Genomic DNA, 18,760 nt, shown 5'->3' with positions numbered 1-18,760 from the left:
GCCAAACGCTAAACCATATACTACTTTTCACGTGTTCCGGCTTGCGTGAAGTTTTGGTAATACAAATGGAACCAAACAAATTCAAGACCATGCTTCAACCAAAGAATTTTGGATTTGATCCAGGGCTTTCCTGGCACTTTACCTAACGCCCAATGTCTCCACACTCGAATGTATAGACATTTGTCTGTGTGTATGGCTAATAAATTTTATGTCCGTCTTATTTTGACTTCTTCTCATTCATCAAATACCACAGCATCATATAGTAAGTCTGTACAACAGAATTTATAATGCTACTAATTTCGCCTTTATTGAATCATAAAGTTGAAATTTGTCAGTTTTTGTGCAAAAGTTTTGTCAACTAATTAGCATGGCGGTTCTTTTTCCTTTCTTGGTTTATCATTATTAACATATCAGGCAAAGATATTCTTTTTTCCTCATAAAATTTTATCGATTTTCATAGGGAAAAAAATATTATTATTATTATTCAAATGGATCGTCTATAATAGTAGGATATTCAAACGCCAAAAACTACAAAAGTATGAAAGAGAAAAAAGTGAAACTCCAAAGTAACAATACTTAAACTGAAGTAGGTATTATATTACTACTTAAAACGTAGTACCTAACATAGAATATGTCAGTAGACGTATGTTTGTACGTTGAGATGCCAACAATCTACGGCAAACTCACGAACAGATAAAACGCCAAACGACCAAAACGCGACAATAATAATCTTTGATGGTTCTAACATTTTGACCATCATATCAAAACCTAGTCCAACCACAAAAAAACCTGATCAATAAGCCTTGATGGTTCTGATATTATAACCATCATGTTAAAACACAAGATGCTAAACAATATACTTGATGGTTGTGCTATTGTAACCATCACATATGCTAAACACGAAAAAGAGCTAATAGTAGTGCAAACCATTTCTCTTATTCTTTGTTGCACAAAGTTGAACCAACTCCTTCACAACATCATCGATCTCTTCGTCTCCTTTCAACTCCAATTTCTCTTGCAATTCTCTCGCCTTTTTCCTCACGGATTCTCCACTTGCCTCCTTCATGACTTTGTTAATTGTTTCTGCCATTCTTTCCCTGTGAAGTTTTCCCTTTGAGTCTCTCAAAACCTCCACCCCAGCGCCGACTTCTTCAATCAATCGAGCATTAATAGGTTGGTCAAGGTGCATAGGCATGGCTATGATTGGCAAGCCAAATTTCATGCTCTCCATCACAGAATTCCAGCCACAATGACTCACAAAGCCACCAACGTTGGGATGGGTCAAAATTTTTGCTTGCGGAGCCCATCCATTGACAACAAGTCCCCTCTCCCCAACCCTCTCGAAAAATCCTTTTGGCAAAGTTTCTTCAATCACAATATTTTCTCCTTTAGGAAACCTCACAACCCATATAAAATCTACATTGCTAACCTCTAAACCGTGGGCAATCTCTTCCATATCTTTCTTTGAAAGAAAATACTCACTCCCAAAAGAAACAAAAACGGTCGAACCCTTTTCTTTTTTGTTTAGCCATTGCATAATTCTACAATCCTCGTCGTCTAGCACAGGATCCTGGACAAGAGGGCCAACGGGGACAACTTTCTTGCCAGTTAAGCAAGAAAAATAATCAAAATATTTCCCTTCAATCTCATTAAAACCCTTGATCAGAATAATTTTAGAAGATCGCTCCATGCAATTAATAACGCGATATGTATCGCGATCACGCCTTGTCAAGTTCTCAACAAAAACGGATTCATAATCGCGATAAAAGATTGCGTTACCATAAGGGTACTTCGTACCTGGATTCTTGAAGAAGTGCAGCCCAAAAGAAGTCATGGTGGCGCTACTGCTGATAAACACGACAGCCGGGATATTAAATGCTGAGGCAGCCTCTGGAGCCCATGGCTGAAGGAGATCGTAAATAAGCAAGTCAGGCTTCAAACTTTTCAACACGTTGCAGAAGTTTGGTTTAGCCATGTCAAATGCATCCTTGAGGGTGGGCATCAGATGGGGTGGGAGGCCGTTGGTGGTATGATACTCAGCAGGAAGTTCTGGCAACTTGGGAAGATGGAGTTCAACAAGATGAATTGACTGAGAAAACTTTTCAGTCAATTTTGATCTCACAGAACTGAGGGTCGCCGGGGAAGAGCACAGGTAAACATTGAAGTTTCTGGCGGTGAGTTTTTTGGCTAGTTCCAAGTAAGGAGAGACATGTCCATGAGCCAGCCATGGGAGCATGAGAACGTTGAAAGTTGCATGATTTTCCATTGATGATAAACAAAAACTCACGGGAATTTCTCCAAAAAAAAAAAAAAAAAAGGACTCACAAGAATTGCTCAAAGGCTCACAAAAAACTCTCACAAGAATATTAATCGGGGATTGAAGAGTCGAACTTCTGTGTGGTGAAGGTGGGGAAGAGAAGGCTCAATTTATTGAGTTTTCGGGGTGATATCTATGGAAACTTACCTTGTTGATTGTGCAATTAAAAGGAATGAGAATATTTCATGAAATTTTGGGAATCAGAATCTTAAGGCAATCGTACTGAGTATGTCAAGTTTCCATGCAAGACAATATATGCATTAGCCTTGTATTCATTTCTCAAAATATAACCGATTTTATCTCCCTTCCATGCATACCAAAATTTTAAAATTATTCACGTGACTGTCACATATGGAAATGTGACTATTTTTTCCTTCTACCATTCCTTGTATGAAAAAAAATTTGAACAGTTGAGGAATACTTTTAACAGCTTTATGCACGTAAAACTGTTCAATTGTCGAGCCTTTCTTTCTCCCGTCACAAAAATAGGAATAAGTAGCACATGCATTCATTTAATAAGAATTGTCACTAGTATAGATGCTCTATCGGATTTTGGGAAATTAGTTCAGGCACCTTAACTCATCAATAGAGATCTTAATCACACCAATCAGTACATTGTTGGACTTGCTCTTTGTGCTTTGGGGAATATTTGTTCTGCAGAAATGGCCCGCGACCTTGCTCCAGAAGTTGAACGGCTTCTGCAATTTAGAGATCCAAACATCCGAAAGAAAGTAAAGTCTCCACAATCTTTTAATCACTACTGGCTTTAAAGTATTAGTGTCTGCACTGACTTTATAATTTGGTTCATGTTTACTGCCATGCTGTCATCAGGTTAAGTTGCGAACATGCACTAACACCAAAGAGTAATTGATTTATGAGCTATTGTTTCAAAATGAGAACAATCATATACGTTGATTAGGAATTTTTCAGCTTTAGCCTCCTCTTTTTATAGTTTCATCTTTGGACATTAGAAAGTCAACTTACTGAGTTGGAGAGAGCATCTGCTGTGTCAAAACTTCAGATAGTTTTTTTGCACCTTGTAGTTCATTTATCAGTCAGCATTTTCTGCTCGAGGAATTCTGTGAAAAGCCGCTGTTATATGGTCGTGAGGCTCATCAGCTTAGGAAATTCACTAAACATTTTCATACGCATGCAGCTCTGGATGTGCATTTTTGGATTTTTGTATCTTTAGTTGACTGTATAAAGCTATAAATTTATATGAAGCCCTATTTTTCTTGTTTTCTCTGTTCCTTTTGTTCTTGAATCACGTAACTCTTATTGGAGCTTCTCTGTAATTTAGGCAGCATTATGCACTATCAGGATTATCAGGAAAGTGCCAGATCTGGCAGAAAATTTTATAAATTCTGCCGCTTCTTTGCTGAAGGAAAAGCACCATGGAGTTCTCCTTACAGGAGTGCAGCTTTGCACAGATTTATGCAAAGTCAGTTCAGAGGCACTGGAATATTTCAGAAAGGTACATTTTGCTTTTTCTCTGTCTACCTACTATTGCTATGTAACAAAATCTACCTTCTCTTCAGTATGGTCAGTTGCACATAATTTTGAGCTTCATCCAAAATTTCTGCATGCTACCTTATACATTCTTTAGCACCTCTTTCCACAAAAATTTTAGGCCAAGAGAGAACCTGGCTGATTGAATGAATTCAGTCCGCAAATTTAACATTAGCTCCAAAATTTCTGCATGCTACCTTATACGTTCTTTAGCACCTCTTTCCACAAAAATTTTAGGTCAATAGATAACCAGGCTGATCGAACGAATTCAGTCCACCAATTTAACATTACCTTGCTGGATTAGATGATTCTGGATTGTGGGAGATATCTTCAACCTGATAAACATCCTGAATCCTGATGATTTTCTTGTAGCAATCTAGTTCCAATTTTCCTCTATGACTGAAAAGCAACATCGTTAAAAGAACTGTTATGCGTCCTCTGTTTCAAGTGATGTTTGCTTGACCAAGGTTTTCTTTCAAATCTTCCCTTCTTTTAATTGTTTAAATCCTGTATTTCTTGCATTAAATTCCATGGTTCATTTGGAAAAGGATACGGAGCAGATTATAGCTGGGAAGGATAAATGAAGGCAAAGCACTGCCTTCTCAACTTTGCGTGATCTAGAAATTAACATTAAGGTTGGAGCATGTTTCCGCAACCAAATTAAAATTTTAGAATGAGATACTTCTGCACCTTAGATCTGCTCTTTTTGTCTTTACCTGGTACCTTTAAGCTTGGTCTTCTCAGAGAAAAAAACGGTTGATTTTGTGCAATTCTAACTTGGGTCAATGTGTTGATATTGTGTGGATGTTTTCAGATTTGATGATGTTTCCATGTGATTTTACATTTGAACTGTTATACTAATAGTTAACAAGTGTAATTCTTGGACTGGAAATATGCTTTTGTTAATTTCAATGACAAGTTGACGTGCAAAGAAATTGCTTTCTGAGTTCTCCAACTGATGGGATTTTCATATTTCCCGTTTTCTTCTTCCGCTGTGGATCAGAAATGCACAGAGGGTGTGGTGAAAGTGTTGAAGGATTTGGCGAATAGTCCATATGCTCCAGAATATGACATTGCGGGGATTACTGACCCTTTTCTTCACGTAAGATTGCTCAGGTTTTTATGTGTACTTGGACAGGGAGATGTTGACACTAGTGATTGCATGAATGATATTCTTGCTCAGGTCAGTTGCTGTTTGTTTCCAAGTGTTTCTGCGATGTGCTAGCTCCAATATAGTTTCTCAAATAATTTTGACCTTTACTAGTTTTTAAGAAAAATTTCAAACTTGTGTTTCTTCTGGATCTTGTTATGCTAATGATTCCTCTTATCACTCTGGAACACCAGTTCCTTAAATGTCTATGTGTGACATGTTTGTAATGCATCAATGACTGAGGTTGCCATCAAATGTGGAACTTTGTTTACGCCCTTTGCACAAATCACGGGGTTTTCTAATCGGGGAATACCGTAGAGTTAATTACAGTGATGTTAAGTACATAACGAAGTCTTATCCCATGCTTCTGCCATATTTTTGTATTTCCTTATCATGGAACCCCCTTGACTCTTCCTTCTTGTGTAACTTCGTTGGGGCATTAAAAGAACTTTTTTTTCCGTCAGCTGACAAGTTTAGTTTAGATATTTCTTCCTTTTTGAACAGTCACTGAGTTTCAATAAAAAAATTTTCCGATTCTTAATTAATAGCAGCCTGTTTAATCCTTCGTTCAGAACCCGAGTTTTACGTCTTTTTTTCCCCCACTTACTAACCTGTTCGCTTTTGTGCTCCCCCTTCTTGCACGCTGAATGATTCTTCAACCTATTAGTAATGTTTAGAGTCTTGTGGGAACCTTGTTTGTTTTAGCCTTCTAAAGCTACTGAAAATACATGATTCATGGAAAAGGCGGAAAAACTTTTGTAGGTATTTTGTAGTGCAAGTTTTGGAAGGGAAAAGCTATTTAAGAAATTGTATCCACTGGTGCTTTCAAAATAGATTTTTTTTTTTTTAAAAAGCTTTTTAAGTTAGTATAACGGGTGAAAAGCAAATGGTAGCATTTTAAAGCTACTTGTTGTTAAGAAAATGTTAATCAACTTCGTTTAACTGGAAGACTATGTTTGCAGCTGTGCATATTGGATATTTTCCTTTTTCTTTTCTATAATGCATTGTTCAGATAGGATATTTAACTTTTCATGCTGAACTGTTAAACTAACTGAACTAACTGTTGTACTGGCACTCTACATTCTTTTTCTAGGTGGCAACCAAAACTGAGTCAAACAAGAATGCCGGGAATGCTATCCTCTACCAGTGTGTTGCTGCCATTATGAGTATTGAAGATAATGGTGGCTTGAGGGTCCTTGCGATCAATATACTGGGCAGGTTTTTGTCCAATCGGGACAACAATATCAGGTTCTTTTTTTTCCTAATGCTTGCATAGTTTTCATCACATTTAATGAGACATTAAGGCTGGTTATGTCATTTTGTTCATCAGACCTGTCATGTGAAAATAGTTGCCAGGAGAAAAAGAAAGTTTATCTGTGTCATTTGTGCCACTATAGCTTTTCTTTTTCTTTTGAAATTTTTCTTCGCTGTGGATGTTTGGAGGTGATGTTTTGTGCCATTATTGTTCACTATGGTTTTAAAGGCGATGTTTTTGTGGATGGTTTATCTTTGACACTCTTGTACGTGTACGGCTGTCTGTCTTGGGGAACGTGAAAATACCCCTTTTTTTATACTGCCAGCATAGTTGGTCATGCTCTTTCATCTTATGGAATTGGAATTTGAATGTGAATTTGTCAGATATGTTGCTTTAAACATGCTGATGAGAGCTATTACAGTAGATAGTCAAGCAGTACAGAGGCACAGAGCCACTATCTTGGAGTGTGTTAAGGTATCATCCGACTTTTTTTTTTCCCCACAAGCCTGTCCATTGTAGTATGTGTACTTTTATCTTACCTTTGCTGTTAAGAGTTACAAATACTTCATACCTGCAGCTACCCACTACCAGTGCTATAGAAAGTTTGACTTCTATTTTTCTGGGTTTTTGGCCCTTCAGAATTTATTGTTTTGCTGACCAGAAAATTGCTGGATAGTATACTTCCTATTTTTGTTTATGTTTATAGGTCTATCATTGTAGGGTTTTTCAAGAAAACAACTAATCTAGGTTCATGAGTAATCATCATGCCTACTTCCAGAACAAAGATGAATGAACAGGGAAGAATTATGTATATCTGTTGTCATCGGGTCCTTGAATGATCTGAAGCAATATTTTCTAGAGAATGTCTCTTTGTAACTTGATTTTTGTAGTGCTGCAACGATTGTGCCTTTCCCTCTGTCTAGACTTCTGTTGGTCATTGGACCTGCTTAAACTCTCTAGTTTGTATTATGCAGTTTTAGAATTGAAACCTCTTTGTGACAGTTTTCTTTGCAACCCTCTAAAATTATAGCTCATGGCTGCCTATTGATTCTCAGGATTCAGATGCCTCAATCCGTAAAAGGGCCCTTGAACTTGTGTATCTTTTGGTAAATGAAAGCAATGTGAAGCCTTTGACCAAGGAACTAATTGATTATTTGGAAGTAAGTGAACCAGAGTTCAGAGGAGATCTTACTGCCAAAATTTGCTCGATTGTGGAGAAGTAAGTTGAAAGGCTCAATTTCTCTAGTTTCATGCTTAGACTATGATGTTATGCTTCTGCAGTGGTTTGATTGTTGTATTATTTACTAATGCAGAACAGTAGTTCTATTGAGAATTGTTCTTGCTGATAATATTGGGTATATGTTTGTGAAGGCATTCACATACTCTAGTTTGGATGATTCAATTGGATGCTCCGATTATTGCATTCTACCCAGTTGTAAAGTTAGCCTAGAGATGGACTCCTCTCTCTTTTTGATGCACCAGAAATAAAAGTCTTACACTACATCTGTTAGAATATAGATGCATCAGTATGTTAACTTTCTTTGTTGTCTTCCATCAATTGCTTTCTATTTCTTAGCTTCTCTGTGAAATTTTTCTATTTTTTTCTTTTGATTTTGGTTTTCACTTCCTTGCATTTCCATGTGTTCTTCATGATAGTAGTTGATATCCACGACACTGCACTGGGGATTGGTAAAGAATGTCAAAGAATTCAGTAAAATACTACCAGCTGTTCTCTGTGGCATGTTATTTAATATATAGTCTATTTATTGTTGTCCTGTTGTGCTAGGTTTTCCCCAGAGAAAATTTGGTACATTGATCAGATGCTCAAGGTTCTTTCAGAGGTACATTTGAAGTTTGCAGATAGTCCATTTTGTTGATCCTAAACTATTTGTTAAATTCTGGCCTTAATACTGACATGGACATCACATATCATTTTTTCATTCAAGGGTTGGCCTTTGATTCCTTTTCCTCCAACCCGAAGTTAAATTGGATGCCAAAAAACTTTCTTTCTTTTATTGTTCTGGTTCTTATTTTTTTTCCTTGCCACTTGTGGTGGTTTTCATCTAGATCATGAGATATAATTTTGCATTTTAAGTGTGTCACTTAGTAAACCGAACGCAATATCTTATGCAATGTTGTATATTTTCAAACAAATCATTATGAAGAATCATATGATTTAGAGAGCATGAGCATCTCTTATCTCACTCTCAATCTCTCTCTCTCTCTCTCTCTCACCTTTCATGGTATATGGACTTGTTAAAGTGCTAGAGAATTTTTTGAAACTGATGCACTCAATAGGTTTCTGATGGTCAAAACGACAATGATTTATTTGCTGGGTTCCTGACAAGGCCTTGCATGACTCTGCTGTAGGGGGACACTCGAGCCAAAGGGGGATGCCTACACAGGATACAAGCCTTATTCTACTGGCCCGGAATCAAACAGGATGTTATCACATTTGTCAGATCTTGTGATGTGTGCCAGAGGAGCAAGCATGAGGAGGATGTTTCGTATCCTGAACTCTTGCAACCTATACCAGTACCGCAGCAGGCATGGTCACACATATCCATGGACTTCATTGAGCAGCTGCCCCTATCACATGGTTTTGACACCATTTTAGTAGCGGTTGATCGACTGACAAAATTCAGTCATTTCATACGTCTCACACATCCTTTTACTGCGCAGCAAATTGCTCAAGTCTTCCTTGACCAGGTGTATAGACTACATGGGCTACCAGAATCTGCCATTTCTGATAGGGACAAGATCTTTGTGAGCAGATTTTGGCATGAGTTGTTTCAGCTGTTGGGGGTTGGCCTGCATTACAGCTCATCCTACCATCCTCAGTCTGATGGGCAGAGTGAGCGAGTAAACCAGTGCTTAGAAAACTACCTTAGGTGCATGTGTAGTGAACACCCCTCTCATTGGAGTAACTGGCTACTCACAGCCGAGTTTTGGTACACTACCAACTTCCACACCAGTCTACAAATTACTCCCTTTGAGGCGTTGTATGGATACAAGCCCAACCATATTCCCTTGGGGCCCTTCCAAAGATAGTATTATACCAGCTGTGGTTAACATGGCACAGGATAGACTCATGGTCATATCCCTCATCAAGGAGAATTTGGCCAAGGCACAGGGTCGCATGAAACACTTCGCTGACAAGCACAGAACTGAACGTGCATTCCAAGTGGGGGATTGGGTGTTCCTCAAACTCCAACCCTACAAACAACAAACAGTGGCTATTAGAAGAAGTTTGAAACTCACAGCAAAATACTTTGGGCCATTCCAAATCATTGCTAAGGTGGGAGTGGTGGCCTATAGGTTACAGTTGCCTGATGGGGCTAGGATCCACCCTGTGTTCCATGTCTCCCTATTAAAGAGGAAGATTGGGGAGGCTCAAGATATTGACCCTACGTTACCTGCATGGGACTCATCTGACCAGTGCTTACTACAGCCTGAGAGGGTTTTGAAAAGAAGAGCTACCATGCGTAACTCCCAAGTGGTCTAACAATACTTGGTAAAGTGGGATCAGCTACCCGAGTCCGAATCGTCGTGGGAAGAAATTCATGGACACATACAACAAACTATTACAGTAATTAATCATTTGGAGACTGTTTCACTGATCAAATCAAGGGGGACAACATAATAATACTAATTTTTTCATGAGCTTGTTGGCTCCCACGTCTGCCCCCAAGCATTTCAACGTTACATTTCTTCTTCTTCTTCTTCTTCTTTTCAAAAAAAAAAAAAAAACTACCCCAACGCCACTTTTAGAGGCTAATTCTCCCAACTCGTCATCTCCAATTCCCAGAGTGGGGGGACCCATAAGAAACATGGAAAGCGCAAATCCTCCGTTTCTAGAGAAACCCAAAGTTTCGCTGAAAGCAAGATGTCAATGGACATCACGGCAAGCACTTTGAGGACCCCAATTTCTGCTTTTGAAATATCAGAGAGTGCCACACACACACACACACACACCAAAAAAAAATCAAGGACAAAAAGCTGCTGAAATTTGTAGACCGAGCAGGCGGGGTATCAATGCCATCAATGCATCTTTTATCAAAGTGCAACCAAGGCAGTCAATCTTTTTGCAAATTTCGTATTGATGTTTCGTTGAGTATAGATTCTCAGCAACTCTACTATGGTGACAATTGTGCAAGTAGCACACATTTATGTAACATGATCTTTTTACATTATTGCTTTTAGAATTTTTTGCACAGCTCAGATTAATGGATGCATTTCAAAGATTATGTAGTCTACCCGACTTTAATTCGGTTTATCCAAAAATTAATAGTACAAAGAAATGACTCAATCTTAGCCATGAATCGTCCAAACTTGTACTTAAATTGATAGACGTGAAAATCGCACGTTTATGCGCTGTCCCTCCCAACCAAAAAAAAAAAGAAAAAAGGGCCGACTCAATTTTCGCTCTAGACTTTTCTTGAAACCTCAAATCCCATATTTTGGGGAGGTACGCTCATTTGGCAACTGCAATACTAATGATACCAAGAAGTAAAGGAATAGAGACAAAGCATGAGCTCATAATTAAGTTCATATTGACTCTAATACAAGATGCAAAGATCTAGTAATAATGCACGCCAGGAGCAGAGCCGGCATGAGGTAAATAGCCAAGAATTTAGCAAAAGAAAAGCATGCTCTTTGGGAATTTGAATGAAAGATAAAGTTGTAAATGTTTGCCATCTGACCACAAAGTGATGAGAAAAGACGCATCATTCCATTGGTAGTAGACCACACAAAAAGAATCAAAAGGGAAAAGAAGAAAGCAAAAGCTTTAGTAACTAAAGCTTTTATTGATGGTTAAAATGGTGTGGAAAAATGAACTCAAAGTAGCAGACTAGAAAGGGAAAAAAAAAAAAGGGAGTCCTAAGGGCATCTTGCTATAGACTTGTGAGTTCTGGCAGTCCATGGCAAACTTACATTAATTGAACTGGAAATCTGGTTCTCTGTAGAATTTGGGAATTTCCCTTTGTTGGAGTTGGACCACAGCCAGACCTTGGAAACAGAAAAGCTTTCACCTTTACTTCTCATGTTAATCTTCTTCCCTTCGATATCCTCATCATTCAAGGAATTCCCATTCTGTCCACCTTTCTCCTTGGCTCTCTGTAGCCTCGGATCAAGACCATTGCCTCTAGGTTTCTTGTGACACAAAGAAACTTGCAATTCTGAGTCAGCAACTACATACTGGAAAGAACCCATTGAAAAACATCTTCTTCCATCCAAATTACTGTTTCTAGTCTCTCCCACTTCAATATCTTCACCTCTTGCACAATCGTTTGGGCTTGTGTTCCTAAATTTACCAAGCCTAACTGAAAACACCCTCTTTTCATTAATACTATTTTCAGCCTCAGATGGCATAGGATCACAAGGAACAGCAACGCCTACGTTCCCTGAAACCACCCAGTCTTCATCTCTTGATTCATCAAACTCAAAAACTGGATTTTCAACGGAAAATTCAGGGCTGAAAAGGGTCCCCCTGCAGAGCGGGCAAGTTGAATTTGACAATAACCATGTGTCTATACAATCTATATGGAAAGCATGGCTACATAGTGGTAACAACCGTAACTTATCTTGCTCTGAGAACTCGCAAAGGCAAACAGCACAATCAAACGGCTCTTTTAAGCCCATTATATCTTTGTAAAGAAAAACTGGTAAAGCATCAATAAAGGCTTGATCTAGACCTGAATCATGAAGATGGAATAGCTGTTGTAACTGTCTCTGGTAAGCTTCAGAACCAGACAAATCAGGATATCCATTAGATTGAGAATTTTGTGATGACCTCCTCCTCATGAGGAACCTTACAAGCAAGTGGAGCAGACCAGATATGAAAAATACAACTGCTAATATCACAATAATGAAAAGAATTGCAGGACTAATCTTACTTCCAGATTGAATCCAAGGCATTTTTAGCACCCAAAGACCATAACTTTCCTCCTCGATTTTCTCGAAGACCGTGAGCTTAATTTCTACTACTACTACTAGCTTGCTGCTTTCACGAAACCATTTGCCGATATTACCTAGCTTGAGGACAAGCCCAGCTCAGAGATTAACGCGAACAAGTAATGGACCCATATTTCCTTCCCTTCTCTCATTTACAAGAAACCCAATTGGATTTAATTAATGAAGACACAAGAAAAAGCAAAGCAAATCTTTGATACGGATTCGGGGTGCAATCCCAATAGACCACCCCTACTTAAGCATGACAAAAATTCAACCTTTTCTATTGCTTTGAGTAGTAAATTGGGAAACTAGAAGTTTGGAGGTGATGTCAAGATTTTAGCAGCTTACCTAATAGAGGCTCCATGAATACCAATCAATCAATCTATATCTGGTACAAAATCCACCAATGATGAAAACTCTTTGGAGTTGTCTTTTGTCTTTTGTCTTCCTTCTTTGTTTCTTGGATGATGTGGCCTTGGACAGTTCTGCTTTGCAGTGTAGCAGAGACTCTGGGACATGCGTCTCTCGCTCTGTTAATGAATGCACAATTTTCTCCTTTTACAAGGTTTCAATTTAAGGTCCATAGGGAGCCCATCCCGTCACCAATTGGCTGGATAGGGTTTCCTTATAGGTCCCCGTTAGGTTGCTCGTTTCTGGGCCGGTTTCTCGATGGTTCCTGCGTATGTTGAGTGTGGGTGTGTGTGTTGTGTTTCTACTAGTGGAAAGACAAGGTTTCAATTTAGGGATAACTTCAGATACCTCCCCTGAGGTTTCTGACAGTCTCACTCCCCTCCCCTATGGTTTCAAAAATACCACAAACTTCCCCTAAAACTAAATAGGCAGTCTCAAAGTAGACCCAATTCAAAAATACAAACAATAAAAATAATGGGGAGTTGGAGAGAGAAACAACTCTATACTGTGAGAGCCCGAAATTTTCTTAAGCACTGGGTTTTATTGTTTTCCTTTAATTGCACGTCTTTCCTACATGTTTTGATTTGAAAATTTGTGAAAATACTTTTTATGAGTAAGTGTGGTTTTTAAATGATTTTTCTAGTATCGAATAGTTTTTGAGAAATTAAGAACGTATATCGGACGTGGGACCCACTAGTGCGGAAAGTTCGGAAAAATTCGGCTATTTAGGTTAAATTCCGGATACTGTGTGAAATTTATCGGGTGTTAAGAGATAAGTAGAGGTTGAGATGTGATTGATGTGAGAGAAAACAAAAGGATAGAGATGCTTTAAATGAAGTGACAAGTGTCACCTTAAGAGTGGTTGTAACTTATGACAACTATTCACCTTTTTGACTTATTTGACCAATTGATTAAATATCTCAAAAATTACCACAAAAATCACCATTTTCTTCTCCATTTTGGTCGGCCACCTTGAGCCAAGAAGAAAGAAAAACTCTTCAAGATTCTTGCTTTCATCTTGCTTAAGTATAATCATCCAACCATTTGATCTTGTTTCTACTCCATAAAATCTCTCCATTTGGTACTAGTAGGTGATTTGGTGAAGTGTTTAAGGAAGCTAAGGTGTCCAACAACTCTCCCTCTCTTGTGTTCTAGGTGAGTGGTGGGTGAATCCCCTCCTACACTTAATGAAGCTTAAGTTATGCTTAGTAGTGGCTAAAGGGTTGTAATTTGTGGTTTATTTCATGGTTTGAGATGAATTGGTGAAATTTTTATTTTATTGATGAATTTTCTGGTTTAATGTGATCATGATGTTGTGGTTATGTATGATGGTTGGTAATGAGGAGTAATGACTCTAGTAGGTGTATATGATTGATAATTGCAACCAATTTTGGGTTTGGAAGGAATTTGAGAAAGTTAGGGTTTTTATCCCCAATTTCTGTCCGGTTTTGTATCATATGGTTAGAGGCCGAATTGGCCTTTGCTTAAAACATGAAAGTTGTAGGTATTGATGTGTTTGAGATGCCTGTAAAATTTCAGGTCATTTGGAGTAGTGTAGAGAGAAAATGCCGAAATTACTATTGCTATTCTGGGTTCATCAGGTTGGCAGAACTGCGCCTGTAATTGGCCATTTTGACTGGAATTGCTTTGGATTTGGTTGTTGAGGTCTTCTGATGAAATGTAACCCTGTTTCTGATCTTTCTAGTGGCTTTAGAATTTCTGGATTTGGACTTGTGTAGGATGAGTTATGATGTTTACGCTAGACTGTGTTTTGTAAACCTGCAATTAAGGTTCTGGTTTGGTATTTTGCATATTTGACCTAGTTGTGCTAGGAATTGGACTGAGTGGCCTTCTACATTGTTGTAGCCCTGTTTCTTAGCTTCGAAACGGTAGGTCTTGCACCTTCATCCGATAATTGTAGTGTCTTTGGTGCCAAAACCGCAAATTGACGTCAAAACTGTTTTTGTTTGGGTTAACGTTTAACTTTATTTCTGGATTTTCTGGTTTCTTGTAATGCTTGTATATGCTTATGGAACCCTATTGGGGTCATGTTTGGTCTTGGTTTATGACTCGTTATCGAGTCTCATTGTACTTGTTTGCATGTTTAGGGCTTAACTTTCATTTCCGGTCATTTTTTCCTAGCTAACTTTTGTACTTGGATAACTTTAAGCCTAGTGAACGGCTTTTGGAAAAATGATTATTTTGTGTGAGATGTTGGAACTGTTTTGGGGATATAGTGAAGCCATTGATGGCTGGAAAAGTAAGAAATTTAGGGGAAGTGCTGCCCGATTTTCTAGGCCGTTTGGTTCCTTTAAGTTTGAATTGGCTTGTGATAGAAATGAAGGGCTTTTGGGTTGCGTGAGCCTAGATTTTCGTGTTACCTTTTCGTTTCCAAGAAAATCATGTTTTGCACCATTGCATTAGTATTTATTTGGCGAGGCATACGACTAGTAGTCGAGCCTCATGTGCATTTTGTTTACTCGATTCTGGATGTGAAACCTTCAATTAGTTTACTTTGATTGTTTTAGGGTTTCTTGGCGATTAAGGCCAATCTAAAGTGAAAACTTTTGAAGTTGAGCCGGTGAGTGTACCACTCCCCTCCATTGCTGATTAACCTGATTTCTGCTCTGCAATCTGTTTAATTTGTTTGAGACGAGAGTGTACTTTATCACACTCGTTCTCTTGTCTGTTCATATGCCAATTTTAGTGTGAATCTGTATCTGTATCTGATATCTGTATCTGTATCTGTATCTGTTCGGACGTCGTTTGGAAATTTGTAACCAACGACCTTTCTATGACCTATGAGCTCAAGTCCTGTGGCTAAGTTATTCGAGTCGGGCCGGCAAGGGCCTGAACGATTAGATAACGAACCACGGTAGTCTGTTCGGGGATTTTGGGTATTGAGACCCTTGATTCCGGGTATACTCGAGTATTACCATTTATGTTCGAATACGGTGAGCGGGCCCGGTAAAGGGGTGTTTGGTGGACGGAATTCGGTGTGAAGTGGGATCTACGGACGCGTTGGTTCTATATACGTTGACGGAGAGTCAACCAGTTTAGATCAAGTACTGCGCTGGAAATTTGACTCCTGAGAGCCACCCGTATCCTTCTGATTTGAATCATTGGTTCCTTTGTTTTATATCTGGCATGTGTATTTGATTTGCTAAATGTGAAATGCCATGAGTTTAATGCTATCTGTTTGGTACCTCATTGAGCGCAAGCTCACCCCTTTCTGTTCCTTTTGTTTTCCTTACAGGAAAATAAACACTTTTGGACTGGATTTGATAAATGGTTGCCGAATTGAGCTAGTTGGACATGTCTTTTGTATAGCTCATTGATTAAAACCCTAAGTGTACTTTTGGGGCGTTTCTCTTTTGATTTGGCAAACCGTGTATATATTAACTTTTGAAAACTTTTGTATGTCATTTTGGATTGTAAGTGCTAAAGTTCAGATGTGAGTGTTTGCTTGCTATTTTTGGTTGGGTTCGGACGGGTCGGTTACTATTCATAACCGACTTCGGTTTCATTTTTTTTTTATTTGGACATTTTGATTTGTTTACGCGCGTTAGTATATTTCGGAACGTCTTAGATCGATGCGAACTGAACCGTTAGTCCTGACGAGAGTTGGGCAGGCAGTCCGCTAATCCCTTTGGTTCGCCTTAGGGGAAAGTGGGGCTGTCACATATACCACAAATGCCCTGATTATCTTGCATTAGTGAGTTAATCTCATATGAAACAGGCAAGTAACTTGTACTTCTCCTTGCAAGCTGCAGTGGGTATGTAATTTTATCTATATGACTAATACTGATTTATCTATAAACACCTTACACCGGCTGATCTATGAGGTACAATCAGTTTACAAACATGTACATTATATTAGATGTTAGTTACTTGCCTGTTTCTATATTGGTTAAAAGATTCTAATTTATCGTTAATTATATTAATTGTGTTTATAACTAACTTCACCAAATTTGTCCTGATAATCACGAAATATTAGCTAACTTGTGAGGGTATTTAAGTCTTTTTGGCCATGATGATGTAAGAAATGAGACCTAAAATTCTGACAGGGGAGGTTTGAGATATTTTTGAAACCACAGGGGAGGAGAGTGAGACTGTCAGAAACCTTAGGGGAGGTATCTGAAATTATCCCTTCAATTTATATCAAGGGGAGGGAGGAATTGTTGATTTGCTGCACTTAAGCCCATGGACACCCAAAAAAAAAGGAATTACTAGCAGACTGATAAATGGCCTTTCGTGCTTTGTTTGGTTTTGCTTTTGGCTACAAAAAAAAGGCAATTACGCAAGTATTATAAAAATTTTTTTTTTTTTTTACTTTCAAACCACAATAAATGTTTTTGGATTGATCATTATTTGAAAATTCCAAATAAATAATTGCGTGATTAATATTATCCATCTTGGTAATTATCCCCGCCGATCCTTTAATTGCTGGAAAAAAAGAGAAAATTATTTATGTCAAGTATACAGAAGAAAAGCCCAATTATTAAAAAAAAAAAGAGAAAAAAAAAACTCAAGCAAGGATCGAAATGGTCCAGGTCAAGGTCTGGCTAAAATGAAGACCAGATGACCTTGACTTGAGGTTTTGGGTTGAATTTCACAAGCTTTAGCCCGCAACAAGAGCCCATCATTTTTTATCCAAATCCCAAATCTTTGCTGGCTGACCGTATCAATACCCAGGAGAGAAAGTTTGGATAACAGAATTTATAATGCCACTAATTTCGCCTTTATTGAATCATAAAGTTGAAATTTGTCAGTTTTTGGGCAAAAGCTTTGTCAATTAATTAACATGGCGGTTCTTTTTCTTTTCTTGGTTTATCATAATTAACAAATCAGGCAAAGATATTCTTTTTTCCTCATAAAATTTTATCGATTTTCATAAGGAAAAAAATATTATTATTATTCAAATGGGTCCTCTATAATAGTAGGATATTCGAACGGCAAAAACTACAAAAGCATGAAAGAGAAAAAGGTGAAACTCCAAAGTAACAATACTTAAACTAAAGTAGGTATTGTATTACTACTTAAAACGTAACAACTAACATAGTATATGTTAGTAGACGTATGTTTGTACGTTGAGATGCCAACAATCTACGGCAAACTCACGAACAGATAAAACGCAATACGACCAAAACACGAGAATAATAATCTTTGATGGTTCTAACGTTTTGATCATCATATCAAAACCTAGTCCGACCACAAAAAAATCAGATCAATAAGCCTGGATGGTTTTGATATTATAACCATCATGTTAAAACACAAAATGCTAAACAATATAATTGATGGTTGTGCTATTGTAACCATCACATATACTAAACAGGAAAAAAGTGCTAATAGTAGTGCAAACCATTTCTCTTATTCTTTGTTGCACAAACTTGAACCAACTCCTTCACAACATCATCGATCTTTTCGTCTCCTTTCAACTCTAATTTCTCTTGCAATTCTCACGCCTTTTTCCTCACGGATTCTCCACTTGCCTCCTTCATGACTTTGTTAATTGTTTCTGCCATTCTTTCCCTGTGAAGCTTTCCCTTTGAGTCTCTCAAAACCTCCACCCCAGCGCCGACTTCTTCAATCAATCGAACATTAATAGGTTGGTCAAGATGCATAGGCATGGCTATGATTGGCCAACCAAATTTCATGCTCTCCATCACAGAATTCCAGCCACAATGACTCACAAAGCCACCAACGTTGGGATGGGTCAAAATTTTTGCTTGTGGAGCCCATCCATTGACAACAAGTCCTCCCTCCCCAACCCCCTCGAAAAATCCTTTTGGCAAAGTTTCTTCAATCACAATATTTTTTCTTTTAGGAAACCTCACAACCCATATAAAATCTACATTGCTAAACTCTAAAACGTGGGCAATCTCTTCCATATCTTTCTTTGAAAGAAAATATTCACTCCCAAAAGAAACAAAAACGGTTGAACCCTTTGTTTAGCCATTGCATAATTTCACAATCTTCATCGTCTAGCACAGGATCCGGGACAAGAGGGCCAACGGGGACAACTTTCTTGCCAGTTAAGCAAGAAAAATAATCAAAATATTTCCCTTGATCAGAATAATTTTAGAAGATCACTCCATGCAATTAATAACGCGATATGTATCGCGATCACGCCTTTTCAAGTTCTCAACAAAAACGAATTCAT

At 38.2% G+C, this 18,760-nt stretch overlaps 3 protein-coding genes across 5 annotated transcripts; all 3 read right to left on the bottom strand.

Moving 5' to 3' along the window:
• Positions 1-876: 876 nt before the first annotated feature.
• On the bottom strand, positions 877-2,303 carry LOC140016812 (UDP-glucosyltransferase 29-like). Its single transcript, XM_072070720.1, has one exon. It carries the CDS (start codon positions 2,264-2,266, stop codon positions 911-913), a length of 1,356 nt encoding a protein of 451 aa, XP_071926821.1. The 5' UTR covers positions 2,267-2,303; the 3' UTR covers positions 877-910.
• A 6,181-nt stretch (positions 2,304-8,484) lies between these two features.
• Positions 8,485-12,867, bottom strand: LOC140016813 (RING-H2 finger protein ATL46-like). 3 transcript variants are annotated; one of them, XM_072070722.1, is made up of 3 exons: positions 12,129-12,867; positions 11,167-12,043; positions 8,485-9,447 (listed from the first exon to the last, which is right to left on the bottom strand). In XM_072070722.1, the coding sequence occupies exons 2-3, from the start codon at positions 12,034-12,036 to the stop codon at positions 9,208-9,210; spliced, it is 1,110 nt and encodes a 369-aa protein (XP_071926823.1). In that variant the 5' UTR covers positions 12,037-12,043; positions 12,129-12,867; the 3' UTR covers positions 8,485-9,207. The 3 variants fall into 3 exon arrangements, with proteins under 3 accessions (XP_071926823.1, XP_071926824.1, XP_071926822.1); XM_072070723.1 differs by having other exon boundaries at positions 12,535-12,867; XM_072070721.1 differs by having other exon boundaries at positions 11,167-12,867.
• Positions 12,868-18,056: 5,189 nt separating this feature from the next.
• On the bottom strand, positions 18,057-18,488 carry LOC140016610 (mogroside IIIx synthase-like). The gene has a single exon (XM_072070173.1). The coding sequence runs from the start codon at positions 18,486-18,488 to the stop codon at positions 18,057-18,059; it is 432 nt and encodes a 143-aa protein (XP_071926274.1).
• Between the last annotated feature and the right edge of the window lie 272 nt (positions 18,489-18,760).

This window comes from Coffea arabica, chromosome 11c (genome assembly GCF_036785885.1).
Source record: "Coffea arabica cultivar ET-39 chromosome 11c, Coffea Arabica ET-39 HiFi, whole genome shotgun sequence".
Classification (NCBI taxonomy): domain Eukaryota; kingdom Viridiplantae; phylum Streptophyta; class Magnoliopsida; order Gentianales; family Rubiaceae; genus Coffea; species Coffea arabica.
This window is presented reverse-complemented; position numbering and strand designations above follow the sequence as displayed.

Bases quoted from the DNA above. Each gene is read 5' to 3' on its own strand.
- LOC140016610 (XM_072070173.1), bottom strand. From the start codon at position 18,488: ATGGAAGAGATTGCCCACGTTTTAGAGTTTAGCAATGTAGATTTTATA.
- LOC140016813 (XM_072070721.1), bottom strand. From the start codon at position 12,150: ATGCCTTGGATTCAATCTGGAAGTAAGATTAGTCCTGCAATTCTTTTC. The intron at 9,448-11,166 runs GTAAGTTTGCCA...TGTTGTTTGTAG, and splicing joins AGATTTCCAGTTCAATTAAT to GGTTGGAGTTTGAGGAACAC.
- LOC140016812 (XM_072070720.1), bottom strand. From the start codon at position 2,266: ATGGAAAATCATGCAACTTTCAACGTTCTCATGCTCCCATGGCTGGCT.